Source organism: Thyridium curvatum, assembly GCF_004353045.1.
Source record: "Thyridium curvatum strain D216 chromosome Unknown NODE_84_length_182893_cov_82.147506, whole genome shotgun sequence".
Lineage (NCBI taxonomy): Eukaryota > Fungi > Ascomycota > Sordariomycetes > Thyridiales > Thyridiaceae > Thyridium > Thyridium curvatum.
The window spans coordinates 139,610-153,946 of NW_022156839.1; the positions used below are offsets into that span (position 1 = coordinate 139,610).

At 54.2% G+C, this 14,337-nt stretch overlaps 3 protein-coding genes across 3 annotated transcripts; all 3 read left to right on the forward strand.

The window, feature by feature from the left end:
• Positions 1–390: 390 nt before the first annotated feature.
• Positions 391–1,259, forward strand: E0L32_010457 (uncharacterized protein; the record flags this gene model as incomplete). Its single annotated transcript, XM_031133077.1, has 2 exons — positions 391–532; positions 622–1,259. 2 exons carry the CDS (start codon positions 391–393, stop codon positions 1,257–1,259), a joined length of 780 nt encoding a protein of 259 aa, XP_030989593.1.
• Positions 1,260–2,953: 1,694 nt separating this feature from the next.
• Positions 2,954–5,671, forward strand: E0L32_010458 (uncharacterized protein; the record flags this gene model as incomplete). Its single annotated transcript, XM_031133078.1, has 5 exons — positions 2,954–3,200; positions 3,393–3,931; positions 3,985–4,212; positions 4,275–4,556; positions 4,622–5,671. The coding sequence occupies 5 exons, from the start codon at positions 2,954–2,956 to the stop codon at positions 5,669–5,671; spliced, it is 2,346 nt and encodes a 781-aa protein (XP_030989594.1).
• A 2,347-nt stretch (positions 5,672–8,018) lies between these two features.
• E0L32_010459 (uncharacterized protein) lies at positions 8,019–14,051 on the forward strand (the record flags this gene model as incomplete). Its single annotated transcript, XM_031133079.1, has 2 exons — positions 8,019–13,772; positions 13,833–14,051. 2 exons carry the CDS (start codon positions 8,019–8,021, stop codon positions 14,049–14,051), a joined length of 5,973 nt encoding a protein of 1,990 aa, XP_030989595.1.
• Positions 14,052–14,337: the final 286 nt, after the last annotated feature.

Genomic DNA, 14,337 nt, shown 5'->3' on the forward strand with positions numbered 1-14,337 from the left:
GAGCGGGATCCCCTAGCAGTGATGGGGTAGTACCGTAGCACCGTCTGAGACTCCCACGGGTGCTCAAGTAGCGCCGTAACCAAGGTTGAACAATCATCCCCGCTTTGCAAAAGAATTGCCCTGATAGGCCAGAGCTCCCCAAGCTCCCCGTTGCCGTCATCATCGAGGACATATCCTCATCCCGGCCATCCATTACGAGTCCGTGCATCGAATTGCGGCAGAGCTTATATTGTGCCCTCGCTTCTTTCTGTCTTTGTTTGCCTCTGGACATCACTGGAGTTCATATTGACCGGAAGACTTTCGCGCTGCTAAACACACTCGCGGATTTATAGCTCGTCTGTACAAGCTCGCTTTGATCATTTTCAATCTCGAGAACTACCGTGAATAGAAATGGCTTCCGCCACTGGCATCCCAGCCAGAATACCTGGTGCGACAGATACCAACCTCACGGATGAGTCGGAACCTCTTCTCGGCAGACCCGGTGATGCTCTGCAAAGGCCGGGCGACTCACTGATCTCCAATTTATGGAATGGTGAGTTTTGGTCCCAGCACTCGATGCGTTTCGTTTTGCGGATCGGCACTGCGAGCCTCGACTACCGAATACTTACCCATCACTGTTAGGAACGGGCTGGATCGCTCAGGCTGGCGCGTTTTTACTTCTGGCTTTGATCTGGTCCTCAGTCTTTTTGAACCCTCTGCTCCCGCTTTTCTCTCCTCATCCTCTGTTACAGTCTTTGGGGGTCTTCACAGTGACCCAGGCCATCCTGGTTCTCCAGCCGACCTGGACACCGGAAGAGAAAGTGGTAGGCGCCCGGGTCCATGCGAGCCTCAACTTGCTCTCGTTCCTCCTCTTTACCGCTGGTGTCGTGATGATTGAAGTCAACAAGTTCAAATCCAACGGCGTACATTTCCACTCGGCACATGGCTACCTTGGCGTGATCACGGCTATTGCTCTCCTCGTCCAGTACATCTTCGGCTTCCTCATGTGGGGTGTTCCGGCGGTGTTCGGCGGTGTGGACAACGCGAAAGCCCTCTGGAAATATCACCGCTGGTCCGGCTATTCCCTCTACATCCTGCTGTTGGCCACAGTCCTAAGCGCTACGGGCACGGACTACAACAAGAACGTGCTTGACATCAAACTCTGGGCCGTCGTCGTGGCTGTTGTATTGACGGTGCTAGGAGTGTATCCCCGAATCCACAAGAGAAAGTTGGGGATTGACCGGTGGCTGGCATACTGGAGAGGCGAGGACGCCTCTTAGGAATCCCAGCATCGAGACTTGGTTCAAGGATGAGGTAGTGGAGGGACTGGCTTTTGGTTTTGGACGAAGTTGTTATGCTTTCTTAGATGGACTTACTATTGGTGGCACTTGGCATAGACAAGAGAAACATAGTATAGGTACCTATCGATGAGGTGCAGGGTAAGTGTCCATGGTTACGGAACATGGCGGTTTCCACGTCTGATCATTCATGGGTGTAAGCAGATTAAAACGCTTAATTTGACGGTATCATTGTATCACTTCTCCCAACGATAATTACCTCACATATTGGTTTTGTTTCGCTCTTTTTTATTTTCGTCCTCTACCTCTTGCTCGCACGCATTCTCTCCCTAGCCCGCCGTGAGATGAGCTCCCCTTATTTCGTCTGTCCTTCCTTTTCCCCTGCGCCTTGTATGCCAAGACAGGCTGTCCGTCGATGATGTCGCCTATGTGATCATTGGGATGTTGAACTGCCCTACAGGGTTAGAGACGACTACATACAAGAGATCCTTGGCACGCACAACCTGCTCCGCCTCCAGGAACCTCGTAAGGCTTTGTTTGGCTGCCGCGTCAGCATGGTCTATTTGGTTGATCTCGTGTTAGGTTCCACATCCTTGTGCTTGCAGCCATGATGCTCATGGCCGACGTCTCGGCCACTCATCTGAGCTCAGAGGCGCGACTGTTGCCTGGTTGGGCGGGATGCTGCACAGCATGGGCCAATTTAAATGTCGTACAGACCAGAAACAGGATGCATGATGATGCCACCACATTGTAACCCAAGACTGGGATAGGGTAGATTGAATCGCTTGGTCTGTACAATGCATAGCGGGCCTTGGCGGCTGACGTCCCTGGGACACGTACGGGGTTGTTGACCTCAAAAGGCACAGCGACATATCCCATAGTGCTTATAGACGATGAAGGGCTTACGGAGCATCTGCCTTGCTCGTACGAGGTGGTTGTCGTTCAAAGCACTATGCAGCTTATTTTGCCGACATCCGTGTCTGCGGTCTTGGTCCATTTGCCCCGATCCTAGAGCCCTTCTTCTTTTCACTTTTCCTCTGGCGACTCTTACACATTGCTTACTTGCAATGGCACGATGAGGAACTGTACCGCTGTCACCGCTGTCTACTCAGTGGCATTTCTCAAGGACTCTCGCACGAAGGATTCAGGAAGACCCTGGCGAGACTTTCGGACCCAATTGATGCCATGTTGTAGCAATGCGAGTTTAAATTGTGATTTCCCCCCTCAAGTAAGCATCAGGCGAATCACCTCCGGCACGCAACAGGTCCGCTCAGGAGCTACCCCGCATCGACGGGAGCACTTGACAGGGGCTTTGGGCCTGGAAGCTCTTCTAATGCTCTAGATTGAGCCTAGTTCAGGCGGTAAGCCGAAGCTTCCTTGAGTAGGTAGTACCGTAGCGAATTGTGGTGTGCTGCTCCACAGTGGATGATGACGTCCCGAGTCAAGGCTGCGGAACCCAAATCCACATCCCCATCCATGCATGTCAACAAACGCGGTGACCTCCTCTCCTCCTCGTCCGCTCATGTACATAGGACAGCAACCGCAGATTCTTATCGAGTTAATTGATCTGCGACCCTCCCAGGGACAGGAACCTTCATTTTGCCGCTAGCCTGTCTTGCTTCCCTGCGCTGCGCCGTAGGAGCCGATGAGCCACGCCTTGTCGTCCGCGCCGAGTCATGGCTACACCAGAACAAGCCCCTCTGGCCTCGCGGCAACCAGGAAATGACCTTCGCCAAGACCTGCCAGACGAGTCCACCCCGTTGCTGAATCGGGAAGAAAATGCCGTCGTGAATGGCGAGGATGAGGGACGCGCTGCTGTAATTGGCAGGCGCTTGAGAAGGTGGAAGCAGGACCGCTGGATCTCGCTCTGTGTCAGCATCCTGCTGGTAGCAGTCGTCATTGTTCTTCTTGTTCTGTTCGGAGGTTCGTGCCTATATCAGTCTGCTTCCACCCGCCCCCGTCTGACCTGACAACACCGCCGTGCCTGCATCGCCCTGCTCTTTCTCTCCAGCACCCCTGCTCTCCCGTGCTTTGAGCCCTGCCACTCCAGCCAGGTCTTGGTCAATCTTCCTGGCTTGCCCGGAGCCAATTTCTCTAACTCTGGTGATCATTCAGTATACCGGTCGAGCAGGATGAATTCGACTACTTCTCTCTGTCTGACTCCGGCATGCATCCATGCTGCGTCGGAGTTCCTCTACAGCCTGTCGCCCAAGTATCAGGAACTCGATCCCTGTACCGACTTTGAGACGCTGGTGTGCGATGGCTGGAGAGACCGCCATGACATGAGGCCTGACCAGAGTATGACCGACGCGCTGAACATCATGGCTCAGAACGGCGACTCGATTCTGAGGCACGTCCTGGAAGGCATCTATCCCGGCGAGTCGAACCACTCGACTTTCTCGCCCAGGAGCTTGGCGGAAGCTACCGCCTCTATTGATGAGCAGAACTTCAACGAAATCCAGCGTGCGTACAACGCTTGCATGGCTGTCAATGACATCAGCAAGCGCGGTATCACGCCAATTGAAGAGGTTCTGAAGGACCTGACGTCGACATTCAATGACTCGTCGTCGTGGAGCGACAGCCTACTGTTTCTCCAGCGACACGGGATCGATGCCTTCTCGAACATCTATGTCACTGCTGATGACAAGGAACCGGTATGTTGCATTCTCCCCGCCTTGCGAAAGCTCTATATTGATGTCGAAATCAGGACACGACTGTCGTAGTCATCGCTCCACGCGAGGCCCCCGGACTGCCGGCCAAGGGCTATTACAAAGATGACGAGGTTGTCTCCGGGTACCTAGATGCAATCACAAAGGTACTCGGGGCTATCAAATCTACATCGCAAGACGCAAACAAGACCGCAAAGGCGATTGTAGATCTCGAGATCAAGATCGCGGGTGCTACTCCGGATATCGAGGAATTTAGCGACATCACTGTGCGTTCCCAGCTAAAAATAAACATTGAAGTTTGTTTGGAAACTGACCCTTAGTCTTGCAGAAATCCTACAACCCAATGGCTCTCAAGGACAGCGCGAAGTTGATCCCGGAACTTGGCCTCGACCATGTGGTTCAGTCGCTTGCTCCCTCCAACTACACCGTGAACCGCACCATCACATCTTTTCCGGAATTCCTGCAAAATGTCTCCTCTATCCTGTCTGACAGCCCGAAAGAAGCAATTCAAGGCTTCTTCGTTTGGAAGGTGATCCAGAATACCGCGAACCTGGTTGAGGCACCCGAGGTCAAGCCCTACAAGCAGTTTGTCAACACACTTAGCGGCAAGGTAAGCCATCATCCGAGCCGTCGTCCATGTTTCTTTGGGTGCTGACACCGTACTTTTCTGTTAAGGACCCGGACGCAACTCCTGAGAGGTTCCGCACGTGCCTGTCCCACGTCGACAGTGGCCTTGGCTGGATCCTGTCCCGATTCTTTGTCGAGAAGGCGTTCTCTGAGAAGGCCAAGGATCTAGGAGACCAGGTCATTTCAGATATTCGAAAGGTCTTCATCTCCAAAATCGAGTCGCTCGAGTGGATGGACGATGAAGTGAAGAAAGTCGCCACCGACAAGGTCCAGAAGATCACCCAGAAGATTGGATACCCTACCAAATCGCCCAACATCTTGGAACCGAAGGCCCTCCAGGACTATTATGCTGCACTCAACACCACCGACGTCTACTTCGATAATGCAATTGCGCAGGCTGAATTCCAAGTGAACAAGACATGGTCAGCGCTTGGCAAGCCCACTGATCGGGACCAATGGGGAATGACTGCCAGCACTGTCAATGCTTACTACAACCCTCCTGGCAACGAGATTGTGTTCCCCGCAGGCATCATGCAGTTCCCCCTTTTCGGTGGCGATCTGCCTTCCTACATTAATTACGGTGGCTTCGGTGCCGTTGCTGGTCACGAGCTTTCCCACGCTTTCGACAACAACGGTCGTTTCTATGATGCCGAGGGCAAGTACCAGGACTGGTGGACGAACAAGACCATTGACGAGTTCGAGAAACGGGCGGATTGCTTCGTTGAGGAGTATTCCAACTTCACCGTTCAGGGTACTAACGGCACCCTGCATATCAACGGCAAGAATACCGAGGGCGAGAACATTGCCGATGCTGGCGGCCTCTCAGCTGCTTGGGCCGCATGGCAGGAGCGTCGCAAGTCGTCGCCTGACCTCGACCTTCCGGGCCTCAACTTCTTCACCCAGGAGCAGCTGTTCTACATCACCTACGGCAACGTGTGGTGCTCCAAGTTCAAGCCGGCCATGTTGACCCAGAGGGTGCTGACGGATGAGCACTCGCCCGACATGATCCGGATTCTGGGAACCGCCATGTACAACTCGCGCGGCTTCAGAGAGGCCTTCAAGTGCCCTAAGAAAGACCCGGTCTGTGAGCTGTGGTAAATGTTTGTATTCAGTTGCAAGCCTAGGCGGGGTCGTCAGCTGCAAGCGTGGCTATACAGAGCAACAGCGCGGCCGATTGACCGGTAATTATACTCTTCAATGTACATCTTTTGTCGATAGTATCTCTATCTTGAGCCTAATTGGTGCGGTAGTCAGACTTGGTTCGCACAACTGTATCATATGGCCAGCCACATACTGCTAAGCAAATCTGGACTCTTAGTGACTTGAGACGATTGCAGCGTGTGACCTGGGATGGGCTATGCGAAGGGAGGAGCGGTACATTGGCCATTGTCCCCTCTGAGGATCTGAGGAGGACAAAGCCTGATACATTGCCTCTCCAAAACCACACTATGGGGGTGAGCAAGGCAACACGATGGATAAACCCACGATCTGAGAAGGACGATCTGTGTTTGTACTGTTGTCTGATGGAGTCGATTGACTGATAATTCACTATCCCCGTTCATCCAAAGCCGGTTTGAGAGCAGCACAGTCTCGGCGTATAAGCTACCTAGGTACCTAGGTATTTGCGCTAAAGTCAGTTGGGACGATGGTGCTCAATTGGTTTCGCTCATCTCCCCGCCACCAGCGCTATCTGCAGGACCAGTGCTATTCGATGCCTCGTGAATGAGACAGGTGACATGCAGGTAATGCAGGTTGATGTTTTTGGATCGAGGTAAACAAAGACTACCTTACCCAGCTCCGGCTTCCAGGCGGTTGGTGCTATGAGGGACATACACTGTGGATTGTTAGGATCGGCAGATTAACATATCACTGGGGATCCTACAAGTTACCCACAGGCCAACACCACTGTTCGTCTCATAGTTTTGCTGGAACATTCCTCTTCCGTGCTTCGATCAGGAATAATCTTATCAAGATGATCGATCTAGGTCCATCAAGGGATGCGCCTACCTATTGATTCGTTGGAACAGCTAGCTGGCCTGGACCCTCTGACTTGAGAGTCTGGCAGGTCGGCACGGCTAGACCAAATAGTGCCCACATAGCCTTGGGGGACCTGCTTTCGCGCTATCCTAGGGCAGCCGACAATTGGGAATCGGTGGAGCGATCTGCGTAGATGCACCTGTAAAAGGCCAAGGGCTCCCTCCGTTTGCTCCGTTCACTGCGGCGGGTGGAGGCGCAGAAATACGTACACCGTGTTTCGTACGAGTGAGGAGTCTCCCGCTCCCCGCCTAGCTTTGATGTCTCGCGTCGCATGGCAGGACGTAAGCGCCTGTAGGGTCTGCCCACCTTGGAGGGCTGCCCACTTTTCGCCAGGGTCATCAGCATCAGAGCATGCTTCACAGGAACAAGGCACATCCACGCGCACATGCACACCTCAGGACTAGGACTGAGGTTGGCAGCTAGGGAGACAGGAGACTATCTATGCAAGACAAGAAACGCACCACACCACACCATCCTACCCTCCATCAGTCTTGAAGACAAAGGGATGGTGGTGCCTTCGTAGAGGAAGCCATTCCCACTGGAACAAGACATTGGCAAGCCGACAATAGTACTTGTAAACAGACGGGAGATTCTGGATGTGCCGGGCAATACCGAACTAAAGTAGTGTTGGACTGGCTCTCTCCACATCCGACGGTGGTCAGCTTGTCGCCTGCCAGGCGTGGCAGGGCGCTGCCTGCTTTTTCTCAGCTTCCTGCATGGCCTCCCCCAGTAGAGACGCGCGCCATTGGCAACGACGTCATAGGGGCCGATCAGCCGGACCTGACCCTTTCCCACCCCGTCATAGTACCCTCAAGCCTCCAATGTTCCTTTCCCACCTAACATCATCAAAATTCAGGGTGCCCTGGGAATACCTCGACCACCTACTGCCAAACCACCCACTGCGCGCGTGTCATCGTCGCTCTCCTCCTCCGCCCACACCCTCTCCTCCGATCTAGCACATCCGGCTGCCTTTCTTCCCCAGCTGTCAAACTTGAATCTCGGCTCTGTGCAGTTTCACAATCCTCGATCGCCAGCCAGACTTTTGTTCGTTTGACCCATCCCTTGTTCGCGCGCGCTCTCTCCCGAGGCGCCTGCACCTTCTGCCAGACGCCCACTCTGACCTGGATTTAGTGGTGTACGGCGTGGTATTGTAGGAACAACACCACAAAAGGCAAACAGGTCTCCTCCGTCTCTGCGCTGTCTGCCTCGACGACACCCCCAGTCCTCACAGCGCTTGCCTTAGCCCTCCACCAAAGCCGACCCTTGTCTTCCCATCCGTCTCATCATCATCACCACGAGTGAACACAAGCATTGCGAACCCGTCCGAGGCAGCACGCAATTCCAGTCCGAGAGGTGGCACATGATAATGGGACAGGGCTTTCTGCGGCTAGGCGATGCGTAAGATCCAATGTCCGGAAGGTTGAAGAGTGGGCAGGGTGCACCATCGCCACGCAAGGAAGTCAAATCCCCGACTGGCAGCACACACTCGGAAGCCGCTCAGGAAACAGGGAAGGCAGCCGCAAGAACCACATCGAGGAGAGACAGTGACCCACAAAAAGATGTGCGATCTCACAAGGAAGAAGGCCAACCGGAGAAGATGCCCAAGAAACAACTGAGTGACTATCGCGAACAGCTAGTCAGAGAGATGTCGGCCAGAGGCGCCCAAACCTCGGCTCTGCCGAAGCGGCCGTCACCAATTCAGGAAGAGACCACTTCTTCGCCACTCATGACCTCCTCCGACCGTTCCTCTTCAGACGTCACAACCACATCGACCGAGTCGGGCAATACGATCAGAGGAGGAATGACACCAGGCTTCACAGCAAGGACTCCGTCGTATCCATTCCCGCGCATGGGCACACCGGGATACACATCCTCTGCACTACATCGACCCTTTACTACCCTGTCTCCCACAGGGCCTCAGGGCGTAATTCACGAAGGCGGGAGCATTTTCGATAGAGTCTTGTCAAACCCATCAACGCCATCATCAAACATCACCTTCCAGCCTGGGAATGCCTCCTATATAGGGGGAGATAATCCAGACTTTCCGACCCCCAGCCTCTATGATTTGACATTGATGCTGTCAGCCGAGCCTGGGCTGGATGCATGGTGGAACACGGTAGTGCAGATCATGACCGAATGCTACGGCGCCGAGAGAGTGACTCTGGCAGTTCCCGCTGACTCAACCGATATCGAAAACGTGCCTTGGGGCCAGAAAGCAACATTCAACATCCAACCTGAGGACGAGCTGAGTATGGGCTACATGGCAAGGGGGAGCAGTATGGTTCCGAGTAGCACTGGCGATCCATCCGAAGGCCCATCTCATGCCTCCGAAACGCAGAAACTCAAGTTACCTCTCCGTCCCACACTGGCAAGCCGGCACTCATTTACGACTTATGAGAACAAGAAGGAGAAGGCAGAGGTCAACACCAGGCTGCCGGCCACTGCTGCCAGACCTCCTATGCCCAGGAGCCAAAGCTCGTACCCAGTATCCACCCTGCGAGAAGAAATGCCCGCAGATGATTCTACACACCTGGAACTCAGTCGCAGTGTCCTCGAAGAACACAATGCCGAGGAAGAAGAGCATCCTATCCCGAGCTGGGAAGCTCCGATAGCAACCCATGCTCAAGTCCAGGGCAGGGTCTTGCCTGTCCTGCAGGCTTTGGACTACGAGGCCGATCCTCTGATCGACCACAACGGCGTGCAGAGAGTGCTCGACAGAGGCCGGGTGATAGCATTGACGCGATCGTATCCCTACCTTGACCCAGAGTCTCGGGATAAGAGCTCAGAGTCTTTGAGCAGAGCAAGAAGTCAATCCCCGGAGGGACCGAGAAAACTGGCCAAGAAGATGCGTTCTGATTCTTCGACCAAGCTCTCCTCACTCCTTGGCAACGCAAACATGGCCAAGGATGCCAAGTCTGGCGATGCAAGGAAGTCTAGGAACTCAACGCATCTGGAAGATGCCCCACGGCCCAAGACTCCTAGGTACGAGGAGTACGAGCAAGCCCCCCCATCGCCATGGTCTCAGTCACCCGCGCCATCACCAGCCATTAGAGCTGATCCAAATCAGAACCCCTTCTTTACCGATGCCATGGTCGATGAGGAGTCGTTCAACCCCGGTCCTGCAACTCATGACTACACTAGCATGAAGCCACCGGAGACTATTGGAGTCGATAACTCGTACACTGTTCTGCACATACCATTGTCACATGTCATACTCTCAAAACCCGCTCCAGCTTTCAAGCTTGACACGACTATCCTAGACCAGAAGTCCTCGTCAAGGGGCAAGTCAGATGCAACCCCCGCAGAACAGCGGGCGACATCGAACTCCTCACCAGAACCTGCCAGCAAACCGAAGCAGACACCCATCGCCATCCTCTCAATCCTAAGCCCCGTCATACCGTATCCTTCGAACCTCCGGCGTTCTATTGAAGCTCTAAGCGCCCATCTGGCAACGTCTTTCTCGCTGTGTCGCCACTATTCTAATCTGGAAGCCGAAGTGGTCGGCCTTCACCGCAGGAGACATGACACTCCCGGATTTGGGGCACTGGGCACCGATGGCCGAATGCTTGTTGATTCCATCACCATGTCAAAGCTCGGATACATACCACCCGAGGATCTTGCATCGCAAATGTCTTTGGGCGGCAGTATCACAAGTCCCAGTGATTATTCCGGCCCTTCACATCGGAGCGCCGCTGATTCCCCAGCCGGAACGCCGAATTGGGACACAGGCACTTTCGGGCTCATCGTGGACAAGCGAACTGTGGGGTCCAGTCCCGGGCAAGTTACTGGGGATAGCTATTTCAATACCAGGCCTGCCACAAGTCCAGGACGGCCTCCTACGACACCGGGGGGCGGGAGTGCTCAACGGCTCCGACGAAATTCAAAGGAGTTGTCAAACATCGACAAACGCTCATCACTCCGCCGCACTGGGAGCAAAGCCCCGGTGCAGGATGCCCTTATCATGACTGCCACTGACTTTGGGCAGAACGAAGGCGCGGCCGGGGACGTGCCCGGGGGGCTACCAGATGAAATGGCCGTCACAGGGCTGCAGCAGAAGCGAGTTACCTTGCAAGAAGCCAAAGAAAACCTGGGTGACAATAGAGCAGACCTGTTTGGCGAAAGCTCGGCACAACAACCCGCTCTCGAAGTTGTCAAGAAATCCACAGCGGCCTCTGGGCCCTTGGGCCAGGCACCTCACCGCCACAGCCTCTTACACTCTTATGGCGCGGACTTCACCACAACTTTTCAGTCGCTACCCCCAAGCTCGAGCATCTCGGTCAAAGGCACGCCATACATGTCTGCACCATCTCGGTCTGGCTCCATATCAGTGGGCCAGGTGGACATGCCCCCTCCATCGGACAGGCTCAAGGGGTTGATTCTGGACTCCTTGCCTTCTCACGTTTTTGTCGCTTTGCCGCAAACAGGAGCCATTGTTTGGGTGAACAGCCGGTTTCTGAGTTACAGGGGTCAGACAGTCACGGATCTTGCCCAAGATCCCTGGGGCAGCATCCACCCAGACGAGCGAGAGGAGTACCTCAAAGCCTGGAGCCATTCTGTGCGAACCGGAGATCAGTTCTCACGCACGGTTCGTATAAGGCGCTTTGATGGGGCTTATCGATTCTTCCAGGCACGAGCGATCGCCACGCGAGACAAGCGCAATGTTATCACTCAGTTCCTGGGCTCGTACATGGACATACACGACCAGCACATCGCTGAACTCAAGGCGATCCGTCAAGAAGAGATCGAGTCTTCCGAGGCAAAGCACAGGCTTCTCGCAAACCTCATTCCACAGATCATCTTCACGGCGACCGAGGATGAGGGCATCACTTTCGCAAACCAGCAGTGGTTGTCTTACACTGGACAAAGCACAGACGATCCGTTGGGTTTGGGCTTCATGGACTTTGTTCACCCCGAAGACCTCGCGAAATGTAGGGTGCCCACAGACATGGCCTCTTTCAAGAAGCAAGTCATGGAAGAGAGAGACGCCCTCCAAAGCTCACCTTCATCCCCTGTTTCTACGAAGGGTATTTTGAAGAGCCTCTCGCATAAAGAGCTACTCACGAGCAACATTGTTCGTCAAGCGCTATCCCGGCAGAGCAGCTCCAGTAGTACTTCTGGGAACGAGGGTGCAGCCGACCTTGCCTCCCTTGTCAGAAAGGGCATCATCAAGATAACGGAAGACAGTGAAGGTCGCCCTTCATACACTACCGAAGTCCGGCTACGCTCGAAGACTGGCGAGTACAGGTGGCATCTAGTCCGCTGCGTGGAGATCCAAAACATGGTTCACGACGATGGAACGAGCTCCTATTTTGGCTCAGCAACGGACATCAATGACCACAAACTACTCGAGGCCAAACTCAAAGAGGCCATGGAGTCCAAGGGCCGGTTCCTCAGCAACATGTCACACGAAATCCGTACGCCGCTTATAGGGATCTCGGGAATGGTCAGCTTCCTCCAAGACACGGTCCTAAATGAGGAACAGCGCGATTACACAAACACCATTCAGACCAGCGCCAACAGCTTGCTCATGATTATCAACGACATTTTGGATCTGTCCAAGGTCGATGCAGGTATGATGAAGCTCAACTACGAATGGTTCCATACTCGATCCCTGATCGAGGATGTAAACGAGCTGGTGTCAACCATGGCCATTGCAAAGCGTCTTGAACTTAACTACGTCGTTGAGTCCGACGTACCTGCCTGGGTCAAGGGAGACAGGGTCAGAATTCGACAGGTTCTTCTCAACGTCATTGGCAACGCCATCAAGTTCACTTCCCAGGGCGAGGTCTTCAGTCATTGCCGTGTTGTCCCTCCCAATGACGGGGAAGAGCCAGATGAGACGGGAATCATGCTCGAGTTTTCCATTATTGATACTGGAAGGGGCTTTACCAAGGAGGAGGCAGAGTTGATCTTCAAGCCATTCAGTCAAATTGACGGAAGCAGCACAAGGCAACACGGTGGAAGTGGCTTGGGACTCGTTATCTCGCGACAGCTTGTCGAACTCCACGGCGGAAAGATGGACGGCACCGCTGTGCCAGGAAAGGGTTCAACCTTCACCTTCACGGCGCGCTTTATCTTGCCGACTAGCGAGGACCACCCAGACATTCCTGCAAGCCCTCCGTCTACGGCTACAACTCGCGCTGTGCCCGAGGAGCTCCAAGTGGCCCATCCTGCGCGCCAACTCTCCACAGTGAAGCCATTACGACTGAGTCCAGGGACGAGTCCTACAACGGATGTAGATCCAGCTTCGTCGGTCGCGGCTTCTAGCGGAAGCTCCGACCCTTCCATCAAATCGGGCCGGAGCCGGGTTACCGAGCGATCGTCCATGTCTTCAGTCAATGTCGGGCTTGTTCACTTCAGCGAGGCCGCGAGGGCGAGTGGCCAGGATCTCTCGCAAATGAAGCTTGAGATGCCTTCGGAAAGGAGTTCGCCGGGAACCACGCCCCTCTCTGACGAGACCATCACGGAGACAGAGGCTGCCAGCTTCCGACCACCGATGTACTCGATCCTCGTCATCTGCCCGCAAAAGCTGAGCCGGGAGGCGACAAAGAAGCACATCGAGATGACTCTGCCAAAGGACGTGCCGTATCAGATTGCCGCTCTTGCATCGATTGCGGAGGCTGAGATGATGCTGAGTGGAGACGAGGCAGTCAACTTTACCCATATTGTCATCAACCTCCCTTCTCCAGAGGAGATTATGAATCTTATGGACAAGTTGATGGACTCGCCAACAATATCAAAGGCCAGACTCGTCATCCTGACTGACTCTGTTCAGCGGCAGGCGGTGATGAAACTGGCAGCGGGCACAAAGCACGAGGACATCCTCTCAGAGACCCGGGTTTCGTATGTCTACAAGCCCGTCAAGCCGTCTCGTTTTGCCGTCATCTTCGACCCAGCCAAGGAGCGCGATATCAGTATTGACCGCAATCGGTCCTCTGCGCAGCGCCTCGTGGAGACTCAGAAGCAAAGCTACTTGAACATGGAACGACGGATGGGCAACAAGGGATTCAAGGTCTTGCTTGTGGAGGACAACCTCATCAACCAGAAGGTGCTCACGAAGTACTTGAAGAAGGTTGGAGTGGAGGTAGACATCGCTTCGGACGGCGTGGAGTGTGTTGACAAGGTCTTCTCTCACCCGGGAGGATACTACTCCTTTATTCTGGTATGTATTACCTTTCGGGCGTTCGCATGCACATGAGCTGATACTGATTCCTTTTGCCAGTGTGATCTCCACATGCCGCGCAAGGACGGCTACCAAGCATGCCGTGAGATTCGTGCCTGGGAGACAGAGCACAAGTACAAACCCATGCCCATCATTGCTCTCTCGGCAAACGTCATGTCGGACGTGCAGAAGAAGTGCGCTGCAGCCGGCTTCAACGACTACGTGAGCAAACCGGTGGATTTCATCGCGCTCAGCTCAGCCCTGTGCAAGTTCTTTTAGGCGACTTGTGCTCCTTGTCTTTTTCTTTCCCAAAAGGAATTTCCCAAAAGGAACGAGCTACATCACTCAACCCTGATCTTCTTACGACAGTGATAAATTTCCCACCCGGCACTCCATCCCCAGCCCCTTTTTTTGAGCGACAGCATTACCCTCTACAGCGATGGGAGTTTGCTGCATCTTGCATAGACAGCGAGCAATACGCACATCTGCAACACAACTACTTTGCGGTCATTGGACTGCATACAATGTCAGGGGGAGGAGGGCTGGTCATCTGCCACCCCTCCTT